The 12776-nt window shown below is 34.1% G+C and overlaps 1 protein-coding gene across 2 annotated transcripts; it reads right to left on the bottom strand.

Moving 5' to 3' along the window:
• Positions 1-397: 397 nt before the first annotated feature.
• Positions 398-12268, bottom strand: LOC124922464 (protein SEMI-ROLLED LEAF 2). 2 transcript variants are annotated; one of them, XM_047463193.1, is made up of 20 exons: positions 11996-12268; positions 11697-11857; positions 11350-11424; positions 10567-10682; positions 10115-10229; positions 9863-9991; positions 9207-9254; positions 8943-9070; positions 8310-8506; positions 7920-8212; positions 7496-7645; positions 7082-7411; positions 6823-6972; positions 3981-4056; positions 3488-3615; positions 3136-3327; positions 2709-2840; positions 2329-2457; positions 1574-1780; positions 398-973 (listed from the first exon to the last, which is right to left on the bottom strand). In XM_047463193.1, exons 2-20 carry the CDS (start codon positions 11829-11831, stop codon positions 815-817), a joined length of 2889 nt encoding a protein of 962 aa, XP_047319149.1. In that variant the 5' UTR covers positions 11832-11857; positions 11996-12268; the 3' UTR covers positions 398-814. The 2 variants fall into 2 exon arrangements, with proteins under 2 accessions (XP_047319149.1, XP_047319150.1); XM_047463194.1 differs by having other exon boundaries at positions 11697-11907.
• Positions 12269-12776: the final 508 nt, after the last annotated feature.

The raw sequence follows: 12776 nt of genomic DNA on the forward strand, positions 1-12776 counted from the left end.
AACCTCAGAAAAAGAATATTTTATAACGGTAAAATTCAATAGTTAAAGTCTAAAAGTTGATATTGATATGGTACACTTTTTTTAAGTTAAAACTTAAAATTAAAATGATATGACATAAATTACATGAAAAAAAATTTGTCCTCATTGAATTTGAATAATGAAATTGACAAATTGTTGTCATTTTTATAAATAAATAAAATAAATGAACTTTAAGGTTCAATATATACCAACTTTGTTTTTTAAAAGGGCCAATGTTTAATTGCAACTGAATTTAACTGCCAGTGTCATTTTTTTTCCTTTTTTTTGTTGTACTAGTTTAGTTGGTTTGGGAAAAATGGCTTATAGAACTTCCACAATAATAAATATAAGATTTTAAAATTTTTAACCATTGCCCACATCCCTCATAAACACAACATTTATTGCAGTAACCAGGGGTTTATTTCATGTGTGATTAATAAGAATGAATTGTTTACAATGGAGAAAGAACACCCCGCCACGTCACGCCAATCGTTCCAAACCAAGAAGAAAAAACGAGATACACGGATATACACGAACATACTTTGCGATCATCAAATAAATCTGTAGTCCTGTGGCTTTACAAGTAAGAGAAATGGCAATCAATCCCCACTCACTTTCGCCTATTTTTATCTTGCTTCCGATCCATTTCACTTATTAAACCAAACCGAAGAAGATGTGTTTTATGGTTAATCGCCAAGATTCTTCTCCAACAATGAAATAACCAACAAGAGGTGGAAAAGGAGAACACAAACGTGTAATTGTGTGTGTATGAATGATAAACTCCCAACACTAGAAATCAACACCCAGCCGCTCTCAAGAACTTGTCGTAGGGGCTTGAAGGTGGTAACATAAAAGTATGCTCAACCGGATTGGCAACAATCATACCCTGTTCTTGAACTTGCCCAATATTGTTCAATTCTGGACCGTTTTCTACAACCCCCATTTTTTGCAGCCACTTTGAGGACAAATAGCCAAAAAAAAGTTACATAGACATCAGATTAAGTGTTAAATGGTGAATACAAAAGTTAAAGTGCGTTAAAGCATATGAAAAGTAAATGTAGAATAAAATGAAAATACCTAATTTAAGTATGTGTATATAAGTTAATTTGATAAAATGTAAAACTAATATTGAGTATTTAGAGACTATTTTACCCTTATAATGACATAAGTTAATTAATTTTCCGAGTTAAAAGTTGTTTTTTAGATGTTCTTACTAGTTACTAAATTCACTAGTTTTATGTTGTTTGCTGTATTGTTTTGAAAGTTCACCCTTCATTAATAAAACTAACTTCACTAGTTTCAATTAGAAAAAGAAATGTAAGTCATTAATACCTTATTGAATTAAACCCAATTTTATAGCTTAATTTGAGATGAATCTATATATTTAAGTGGTTTTAAGTAACAGTTATAATGAACTTAATTCAAATAAGCACTTAAGCATTTCAAATTAATTGACAAGTTGTGTATTAAACACAGCTAAATCAATTAAATTGACAAAGACAAAGAAAACTCATTTTGGAGAACAATTTAAGAAAGAAAATGAGAAACTTCTGACCATGTTTGATTGACTCAGGTTTTCCGTTTGATCGCTGCTGAATGGAACTAGTGCCTTGGAAATTTCTAGTGCACCAAAACTTTGAATAGCTGATATTTTTAATTGTTTGCTTGTTACCAGTGCTTCACACTGATTTTTCATTTGGTCATAAGGAATTGGATGAGATGGTAACGGCGAACTTGCAACTTGATTTGCTGTTTCTCGAACCTGAAAATAGTTCACCAGATAATGGATAGATTAGGTGATAGTAAACAAGAACTTGTAACTAATCTTGCATTAAACTAGAGGGAACATTACACAAAATTAAACAATTACATGAGATCTTCTTTTATTTCATTTTACAATCTCACCCTCACAGAAACAATATAAATTAACTCTACCAAAAAATTAAAATGGGTTTTCCAGGAAAAAAAAACAGGTATACCAAAAGTCAGACCATCGGGAATAAATCCGGGTCACAAAAAAAAGTCAGACCACAGTTGTTAGTCTCTTGACAGAGAACAGACATTATGTATGGTTGCTTCACAAAAAAATATTTTATTTACTTTTTGAAAAGGAGGTAAACTTTTATAGCATACAGAAAAAGTCATGAAAACGAAGAGTGATCACTTTTTATGCGAAAGCAAAGACAAGAGGGAAAATGACTGAAAATTTAATGAAATCCAAACAGATTAGATTGAGGCAATGCCATATCTTGTGGATAATCCTCCTTTCTTGATTGCGGCAAAGAACAAGAAAATAAATAAAGAGTTTACCGATTCTAAAAGCTGGTTAACACTTAGTATGTCCATAGAATTATCGGATAGCGATATTTTGCATCCCGATTCACTTCCAATGGCTTCAGAAAATGCTTCTTCATCTGTTAAAGCTTCTGGCAACTCGACCTGATCCCATAGGATGTTTCAGAAAAAGGAAGTTAATACAAAAATCATATTCTAGTCTGACTTAAATTATAATACAAGTAACTTCACTGCATTACTGCTTTTATTTGAAATCCAGTTCGACAGAAAAAAAGAGTCAAATAAAGATATCCTAGTTGTGAGCCTTTGCAACAAGATCAGCAGACAACAACTGAAATGAAAAGAAGTCATTGAACTGGTCCTAAAATAGTGGTATCAAAACATATGAGATTTACCTCATCAAATTGTTGTGAATTTAATGGAGAGCATCGTCCAGGCGTCTCCAAGAATAATGGAGCCCCCAATGGATATGCATCATCGGGTGAGAATGCTTCTAAAACTTGCTTCCCCATGTCAGATATTTTATCCTGGGAAAAACATATAGCATAAGATAATGTTTTCACTGAATCATGTGAAAAATAATCCGAATTTAGATGTCCATGTTAAAACAAGCAATATCACGACAGTCTTAAGAAAATCTACAAGGTTAATTTTCATTGAGAAAAGAAGTTTCAGAACTAGGTCAATAAGAACGATAAAAAGTGACTTATCTATTATTGGGTTCTATACTATAATGACTCCAATAGATGTTTATTCCACAGGGTAGCAGGGAAAAATACCTGATGTCAAAAGATGAAAAGGTGAAGCTGATAGATTACCTACCTCTGATGATATCGCAAATTTGTTGACAAGGTGAAACTTAATAATTTCCTTCAGCTGTTCATCACTTGATTCTATAACTGAGAGAGTCTTCAGTGCTGCAACTTCGTCAGCCTGTGATCCATATCCTTCTATTCTGCTGCTAGACACAGCCTGTAGCCTCACATCGTCAACGAACTTAAGATAAGGATCTACCTGTCAAAATGAAAATGATTAACTAAAAGTGTAATAGAGATGTAAATGGAAAGAAAAGGAAAATAAAATTATTTGTAAGTGAACCTTTTGTTTTGGAAAAAAAATAAAAATGGATCAGAGGGGGAAATAAGAAATTACGTAGATGAGATGAGATTCTAACCATTTCATCTTTCAAAGATGATTTAATAACAGGAATTAGTTCTGAAAGATTTCCCGCTCTGGCTGCAGACATAAGCATGAATGATGCCATGGTGAAAAGAGACCTTCTCCGACATGGTTGCAAACCACCTTTAAAATGAATAGGGAACATGCGTGTCAGTGGCTGTTGAATGAATTTATGACCATAAACGTGCAAAAGGATGGTTTCCTTCCAAACCTTAAATTTTGATTACTAAATGTATGAAATAGTACAAACGAATTAACGAATAAGTGAAATTTTAGATGATGCAAGGATCTCCAAATAGAACGATATCAAGTGATCCCTGAAAGTAAAGTAAAACTATTTTATTTCAACAATAAATGGCACTCTTTGACAACAATCTTCTTTGGAGGGGGGGAGACTACCATACCAATACAGATATCAAACTTCTTTTATTCAATATTGTCATTTACATGTGTAACAACAAAAGTATATTGCTTTTTGAAACACTGACCTGCCTTATCAAGAGAGATATCTCTTAAAGACATTGCTAACTGGAAGCACCGAACTAGAGCTAGATTACTAGAGTTCTGTAGAGGAAAAACAAATAACGTTCATGTCTCAGTGAAGAGAATATAGTAGACATAAGAAGAAAAAAAAGTTCCATACAGTCAATTGCTAATTATGATATAAAAGTTGACCTTTCCTTAAAAAAGAGAACATCAACTTTAATATAACAGACCTAGTAGTACAACACATCTCTAGGCTCTAGCACAAATATTTTTTTTTTAAGTTAAGACCACAGTTATTCTCATTCTCTAGGTCAATCTCCTTATTTTCCTCTTGTACTCTAGAATAACAATGGATATGTTCTCCATGTCTCCTACATTCACTAGAATAACCTTGGTTCACTCACTTTTTAGATTCAATCTCCTGCATTCCAGCCACTTAAACATAGGAAAATTATCTGGCCCCAAAGTTTTAGGAGTTATACAAAGACATGCCAGTGAAGTAACTGATACGAGATATTATTATGGTTAGGAAGTCCTAACCCTAGAATAAGCCTACGGGTAGACGTAATCAGAGGTTGACAGTTATTTTTCAATTCAATATAATAAATAACTATAAATAAGGCAAGTAGCCATAAATGTAGGATAATTGTTTGAATAAGAAACGAATAATTATTAATATGAAAATAAATAATTATTTGTAAAGCAGATATTCAAAAAGGTGGGATTGACTGGAAAATAGATTATGGCGGTTGGAGGGTATATAAGGAATAGATCCGAATCTATAGAGAACACAGAAGACATTATTCGAAAAATATCTCAAATCAACTTTCTCTCTATCTTCTTCCTTCTTCCCCCATTGTATTCACCCCTAGCAGTTAGGGTAGGGTTTTATCTCTCCCCCATTAATTCTTATCTTCACTTCGTTCTTAATTATAATTCTTTTCTTTAATTACTTTAAAAATATATATCTAATTCAAATTTAAGGTATATCATTGGTATCAGAACAACGTTTTTTACAATATGATGGAAACATGTATCGACTGGTAGTTGAATGAAAGTCGTAACCATAGTCAGATGCAGGAATGAATAAAGTGTGTTGAGTTGTCAAACTGAATTTTCCAAAATTCTTTGGAGAAAATGTCGAAGATGTCGAAGACTGGATTTATGAGACATAAATATTTTTTCGGTTAACGATACGCTTGAAGAGGATGAGGTGTATCTTGCGACAGCTCACATGAGGGAAAATGCACTACGATGGCTTAGGGAACATGTGGTAATGAAAACTCTGAGCAAAGGATTGACGTGGAGAGAGCTGAAACAACTATTGCGACGTGAGTTTGGGTCATATGTAAGGGACGATTCACGGCATATACAAAAGAAAATGCAACCAGAACCGTGGAAGTTAATCGCGGAACAGTGTCAACAAATAACCGACTTGTTAAAATCATGGAGGATTGCTGATGAAATAAAAAGGCAGAAAAGAAAGGCCGGTGAAGAAATAATAAGGAAAAAGTGGGAAAAAGATTGTAAAAAATTGATATTCGAATCCGATGAGTTGTTGGAATATGACGAACAACGTGTAGAAAAATTGACACCTTTCCCATTGACACATTCATAATCAACGACTTCCTCGTTGACACATTCGGCTCCAAACAAAGACGAAACCCCTTTTGATGACGATTGTTTTAAACTGGAGGACGCGCCTCTTGTCAACGATTTTTGTTATGGAAAAAAAGTAGAGACTCCATATACTCATGATCAAAACATGACAATTTCGATCTCGATGAAGAAATCTGCGATAATTCAAGTTCTTCGTTTATTTATTTGCAAATTTCCCAAGTGCACGATGATAGAGAGAATGCGAAGGCAACCTATGTTGGAAAAAATGATCATTATCGGGTTGACTTGGAAGAAGTTAAATTTAAAGAAATATTTGAAGATGTTTTGGGCCTTGAAGATAGAATATTGGCGTTTGATCCTATTTCTCAAGCATACTTAACACCAAGTCTAAATTGCGTCCAAATTTTGTGGTTCGAGAAATCCGAAGATGTTGGATCTTGCTTTTTAAGGCATAAAACATGGATGAGATGCAAATACTTATTATGGCTTGAAGAACCACCGGATGCAGAGTTTTGTAATTGTTTTTATGCCTTACAATTGGGAAATCTTTTAAGACAGTTTGTGTGGTTTGTAGAACCACCGGATAGTCTATGGAAACAATTTTGGCAATTTATATGGTTCGAAAAGCCACACCAGATACTTGGTTTGGGAGTGTCAATTGAACATTCGTTTATTGTCTAAATGGGAGAATGATACTTGTTTGGAACCTGAATTTCCAAAACTTGGGTTAGTTGGAAATAAGTCGGTTTCTTCTATTATGTTGTTCGTGGTCGAACAAATGTTGAAAGGGAGGCTAATGATATGAGAGATTATTAGGGTTAGGTTTCCTAATCCTAGAATAAGCCTACGAGTAGACGTAATCAGAGGTCGGCAGTTATTTTTCAATTCAATATAATAAATAATTCTAAATAAGGCAGTTAGTTAGCCAAAAAAATAGGATAATTATTTGAATAAGAAACGAATAATTATTGATATGAAAATAAATAATTATTCGTAAGGCAGAATAGCCAAAAAGGTGGGACTGACTGAAAAATTGATTATGGCAGTTGGATGGTATATAAAGAATAGATTTGAATCTACATAGAACACACGAGACATTATTCTAGAAATCTCACAAATCAACTTCTCTTTCTATCTTCTTCCTTCTTCCCCATTGTAATTCTCTTGTTCAATTTCTTTCAAAATATATACTTAATTCGAGTTTAAGGTATATCAGTAACATACCTTATTTCGAGTAAACAGCAAGACAACATCAAAAGTGTGTGCCAGGGCCTCAAAGTTTTCTGAGCTATTTTCTGGCGATGTCGCCTGCATCCAAATTGACGAAAGCAGGACACCAACTTGGTGACTACTCAATCTGAGAGATGCCAATCTCTGGACACGTTTAAAAAGACATGTAAATGAATAAACAATGCTTGCGAGAAGAAGAAAAATCTAAAACAAATAAAAGGAAGATAATATTTAAGAAAAAGTGCTCACATACTGTTTTTCCATTGATCATGCAGTGCTTGAAACTTTGTGATATAGTGCGCCTGTGTTGCTTCATGGAACAATTATACCCATCAAGAACTTGATCATTCCTTTCTATTCTTATGGCACCCTCCGCTGATGTTGATATGTCCTTGTTTTCACCAATTGAGAGACTTCTATTTTTTATCGTCTGCGAGAGAGACCCTTCATCATTGATTGATGAACATTGAGCAAGAGATGGCATTAGTACAATTGAGAAAACATGATGTGCCCATATGCGTGTCTCATGATCAGGATGTGCCATAGCCCCAAGCAACTGATGAAATAAAGCATCTGGAAAGGCCTGAAGCACAATATGCCTCATAATTATATGAGTTTCAAATATAAAGGCAACTGAATAAGAAAGTGAACAAATAAAATGTATTGCCTTTTTGTGATATGATATGTTCGGTATGCAAGAAATAACTTGTGCAGTCCGATAAATTGCAGCAACTGTTGTTCTAGCAACAATGGCATTACTTGTGATGTTCTCAAGCACCACAGCCATCATTTCAAGAATGGGACCTATGTCTCCAACCTGTTTATACAAATGTCTTTATTATCATGAACAAGAAGTACCTCTTACATGAATGTTCTTTTGCCTTTTAGGGAAAAAGACTCAGACATTTAAAGCAAGGAATTGATGAAACAGACTTGAAGAAAAAGATCAATATTCAACAGAAACAAATGTTCAAAAAAATCCCTTGCCTTTCAAGGTGGAGTGCATAAGAAACATTTGGTTTCAATTCTCAACCTTTTGCATTCTAACAGAAATTCCAAAGAAGTTGGTTAAATAGAAGCTAACCACTGACCTTCTTTGAGAGCTCCAAAATGCAATTCTCCAAAGCTAACTGAAGCTCATTGTTGCATTCATCTAATCCATCCCTTGTCATTTTTGTTTCAGCAATAGATTGAATGCATTTTCGTAAGTTCTTTATAAGGTCTGTGATTGCACCAAGAATAGCAATAGAAGCCTCTGGTTTTGCCTTCTGCGCAAGATGTATTATGATCTTACAGATGTTTATTTGTATAGCTGGCTCTTTGACAACATCCTTATGGTCCAAATGCTTGACAAGGAGTGACAGCAATAGATGAGAGCTTAAACCTGGTAGCAAAAAACAAATGTCCAAATAATACTTGTCAATGTAAAGGATAATGAACTTGGAATGTAGAACCTAAAGTGTTTAGTATTGCTAGCACACCAGCTTCTTCCAATTGCATCTGCATGTAAGTCAGAACAGAATGTGCAAGTCCTTTCTCTGAGAACCAACTTTTCTCAACATCAAAGTCATGAAAAAGAGGTTCAAGTACCCGCCTCACAGTTGTAACCTCCTTCACTAATTGAGCCATATTTCGTAAGCAAACCTTTGACCAGTAAGATGGACATTTATATGCACCCCTGTTGAAACATCATCGTTCAAATCAGGGATCAATCATTTTTGATAAGAAGGGAAGGAAAATAGATCAAATAGCCAACTAAACTTGCATGAAAGACTCAAATAGCCTACTCATCTTTTAATTGGCTCAAATAGTCAATTGGACTTGCAAGAAAGACTCAAATAGCCCCCTCAATGCAATAATTTAATGCCATTCAAACTTTTAAATGTTCAGTGGGATATTTACGTGAACCTTTTTTGTGCAACTTTAGTGGGCTATTTAACCTTTCTTCTTACAATTATTCTATAGGATAGGGTTTTTCAAAAAAAAATGTTCTATAGGACAGGGAGCATTTTTGCAACATCAATGGGCTATTAGAGACCATCGTGCAAGTTCAATGAGCTATTTGATTCTCCAAAAGGAATAGCATAAATTTTATGGATTATACCGTTACTTACACTGTAGGTTCTATTTTGGAGTTGATAGGATTTGGTAGCGAATCAACCTTCTGATCCATAAGATCTTTGTCCTCATTTTCTTGATCTACTAAAGGGTCCATGTAATTCTCCAAAGTCACTGATATTATCTGTTAAAGAACAGTAATTTCCTTTTAGGTGATATTAGTTCTAAGACATACATTCGTGAATTTTCCCGTAGTCAAGCAAATAAAATCAGGATCTTATTCAAAAGTTCTGTTATTTACACATCATGCAGCACACTACCTTATCAAAATCATTTGGAAGATGAGAATGCTCCCCCATAAGCCATACCTAGGAAGTGAGAAAACAAATGAAACAAGTCATGAAGAAGTGAGTATATAAACAACAAAAACGGCTAGGAAGTGAGATAATATGAGAACAAAAGTACTATGAGATCGCTAATACCCACAGCAAGAAACCCGGTCTGTTTAGTTGAAAGTTGTTAACAGAATACATCTCTCTGAGTGATGAAAGCTACAATTATATAAATACAGATATATATATATATATATATATATATATATATTATTTTATTTTTTGAGCTAAAATCAAATATTATTGGATTAGAAACATTTTCATAAATGACAAAGAGATGCATGTGATTGGAAGCAAATAAGTTTTGTTTGAGCTGAATGAATAGGGATTTTAAAAAGTCCAAAGAGTGCTCCTTTACATTCACCCATCAATTATTCTCATTATAGGGAAGGTAGACCTTGATTACCATTTGTTTCCTTTATATTCGCTAGGAAATACTGGCTGTTCTGAAACTTGTTTGTGCAATACTAAGTATTTGAACATTGTATGCACTGGGAAAAAGACACAGATTTGAGAGGCATACCAAAACATGATGCATATTGATTCTCATACTGCACAATCTAAAATTGCATAAAAAGTCATACCATTGAAGCCAACACTTGTAAACTTGCTGATCTGAGATGCAAAGCTCTTTCATCGTTTCCATGTTCTTGAGCCAGTTGACAAAGTTTAGGGATGAGACTCTCCAAGTTGAAGATGCATGTACTGTCAATCTGCTTGAAACAAAAGGGACAGTTAAAGACGGTTTTTTTATGTTTTTGCTCATTACTTGACCAACTAAACCTCCTAATTTACTACTGATGATCTTAAGCCAGTAGTTTAGTAGTTATATATACCTGATTATTTATAAAATCCACAAGAGTGCTGCAGCCTAAAATTTGCATTTCAACTCGCTGGGTTTGATCTAGTAGAGTCCCAATGATTTCAAGTAAACTTTTAGCAAAGAGCAACCTGCAAAAGGTTTGGGAGTCTAACCAACATTACAAAACCATCTAATCTGAATTTCCAGAACTGATGATCTTACAGCCCAGCAACCTCAAGAGAAAGTCATTTTAGCCATCCAAAGGAAAAAAGTAGTATTGGTAAGATTCCTACTTATGGAAACTTTGTGATGAACCATCCAGAGTCTGGTCTATGGATCATATTCTATAACGTCAATGTGTTATCACATGCATAAAAAATAATTAAAAATGTTCTCCTTAGAGGGAATAGGAAAACAGAAAAAGACAACATAAACTCAAACTATTAACAACCTAACTAAACGACAGAATGAAACTGACATACTTACATCTGCTCCTTACATGAAGATAACAATTTCTTATAGACATAAAGGGCAGTCTTTACAGATCCAAAACGTGCATTCCTCAATTCCTTGTAAAATCTTTGCTCAAGGTAGCCGGTGATCTGTTCAAAAGGATGAAAGAGAAGGTAACAAAATATTCATGAAGGGATTGATATACTATGAAAGAAGCCCTCAGTTTTGGATAACACGTGCACATGGAATTCCAAACAGCTTTAAGCTTTCAATAATGATACTTATATCAATTATCAATGGATAAACTTTAAGCTCGTGGCATCAAAGCATTCAATGAAGACTCTTGTTATGGGCTCTTGATTTGAAGGAAGTTTGTTTTTAAGAAGTGGATTAAAAAATAAAACTTCCATTAAATTTAATTTGGAGCAGAGGAAGACTCTTGTTAAACTTGACCTTATGGAGAACTTGGATTGGGGACTCAAAGAAGAAAAAATATATCTTAAAGCAGAAAACGAACTAAAAAGATTGAATGCTCGATGAATTGTGGTAGAAAGGCGTATGATGAGTGATTTTGTAGTGCATTTATGGCAAGGGCTTCATCAGTGGGAGATTCTGGAGCTTTGTGATGATCATTCTCTTCATATTAATGGTACAATTGATTCATAATCAACATTCTTGGACAGAATATGCATTATTGTCAAAGTTGTTTTCCTTTCTCTCCTCTCTTCTCGTTTGTATTGTATGAAGTCTTATATAAGATGTGTAGCAGTTGGTAACAATTTTTAAAATTGCAGACAAGCAAGGCGAGAAGATCACCTTTGGTATTCGTAGCGGATTTTTTGAGGCATATTCACAAAGCTTCCCAATCTTTCTATCATTTGGTTCAACATCCTTCAAATATGATTCCACATTAGCATTAGGGATAATCAATCACCAACATTCATCAGATGTGCAAGTTACTAGTAGGAGTAGTTAAAACAGCATAAGTAAACTGCTCTAAACTATCCTGCTACAAAGATCTAAGCAAGAAGTACACTAAACAAGGTGAGTGAGTAATCAATCATCTGATGTAACAAAAGCAAAGATTTCTTCTTCAGTTATGAAGTGAATCAGATTCTACTGATTAAGTAGTAAACCAGAGTTGACAAGGAAAAAGAGGTCACCTGATTCTTTGGAAAGAGTTCAGATAAAAGTTTTTTGTAACGTCTAACGGGCTGTCTAGACCTTGCTCGCAATCCTGGGCAAAAGAAACAGAGGTTACCACAAATGGGTAACACCCGTCTCGACACAACCCCCATATTTTCGTTGAAATCAAACCCCTCCCCTGTTAATCAAATCAAAATTCAGTCGGCGATTCCATCCCTGAGACCGATACTATGGATTTGAAAGGGTTCGCGTTATAATAGATCACTATTGAGTAGATCAAGCTGAAAAATGAAAAAATTGAAGATGAGAAACTAACCGAGAGATTAAACCCAATTGGGGGCGGGGATGGGCCGTCTCTATCTCTCTCTAAATTCCTTTCCTGATTTGAGGCAATGTATGTATATGTTGGATTGAATTCAGACTAGTTTCTTCTGTACGTCAGAAGTGCAGATCATGTGTAAACAATCGGGTTTAAAGCAAGATCATTCATTTACATTATCCATCCCCAAATGATTCTGAATTCAGAGTCCCAGTCTCCCCGCCCCCGCCTCCGCGGTCAAATGTCAGTTATGCAGCGTTTTTCCTTTGGTCAGTTTTTTTGGGATTTTCCAGATTTTTTTTAATTGCATTTATAACTTATTATTCAATTAAAATAAGTTACACATACATTAGTAGATATTGGTTTCTTTAATAAATTATATTTACAAAAGTTACAAATATCACGAATTCAATTTACATTACTATTAAAAAGTAAATTATTCGAAAACATGACTTAACGTATATAGGCATGTATATGAAGATTATAAAATATAGAATTAAGGTTTGATCAAATCTAGGTAGAGTATGTACCTTGTTTAAATACAGCCCAAAAAATAAAATATTACCTATGTATCTTTTAAATATAATAATATATTGTATTACTTGTACAATAATATGATAATAAACTATGCATACCCTATCCTAGATGAAGGTAGTATATACTAAGGTGAGGATCACCCCTTCTTCTATACAAGTGCATTACCAAAGTTTCAACTTGAGGTCATGGGGCGAATTGGGTCGTGGATGTGTTTCTCGTCTTATTCTACTTCCGAAAAAAA

Source organism: Impatiens glandulifera, chromosome 1, assembly GCF_907164915.1.
Source record: "Impatiens glandulifera chromosome 1, dImpGla2.1, whole genome shotgun sequence".
Lineage (NCBI taxonomy): Eukaryota > Viridiplantae > Streptophyta > Magnoliopsida > Ericales > Balsaminaceae > Impatiens > Impatiens glandulifera.

Coding starts and splice junctions, on each gene's coding strand:
- LOC124922464 (XM_047463193.1), bottom strand. CDS start 11,831: ATGGGGGTTGTGTCGAGACGGGTGTTACCCATTTGTGGTAACCTCTGT. Junction 11,425..11,696: donor AACTCTTTCCAAAGAATCAG/GTGACCTCTTTT, acceptor TCATATTTGAAG/GATGTTGAACCAAATGATAG. Junction 7,646..7,919: donor TTTTGGAGCTCTCAAAGAAG/GTCAGTGGTTAG, acceptor TTGTATAAACAG/GTTGGAGACATAGGTCCCAT.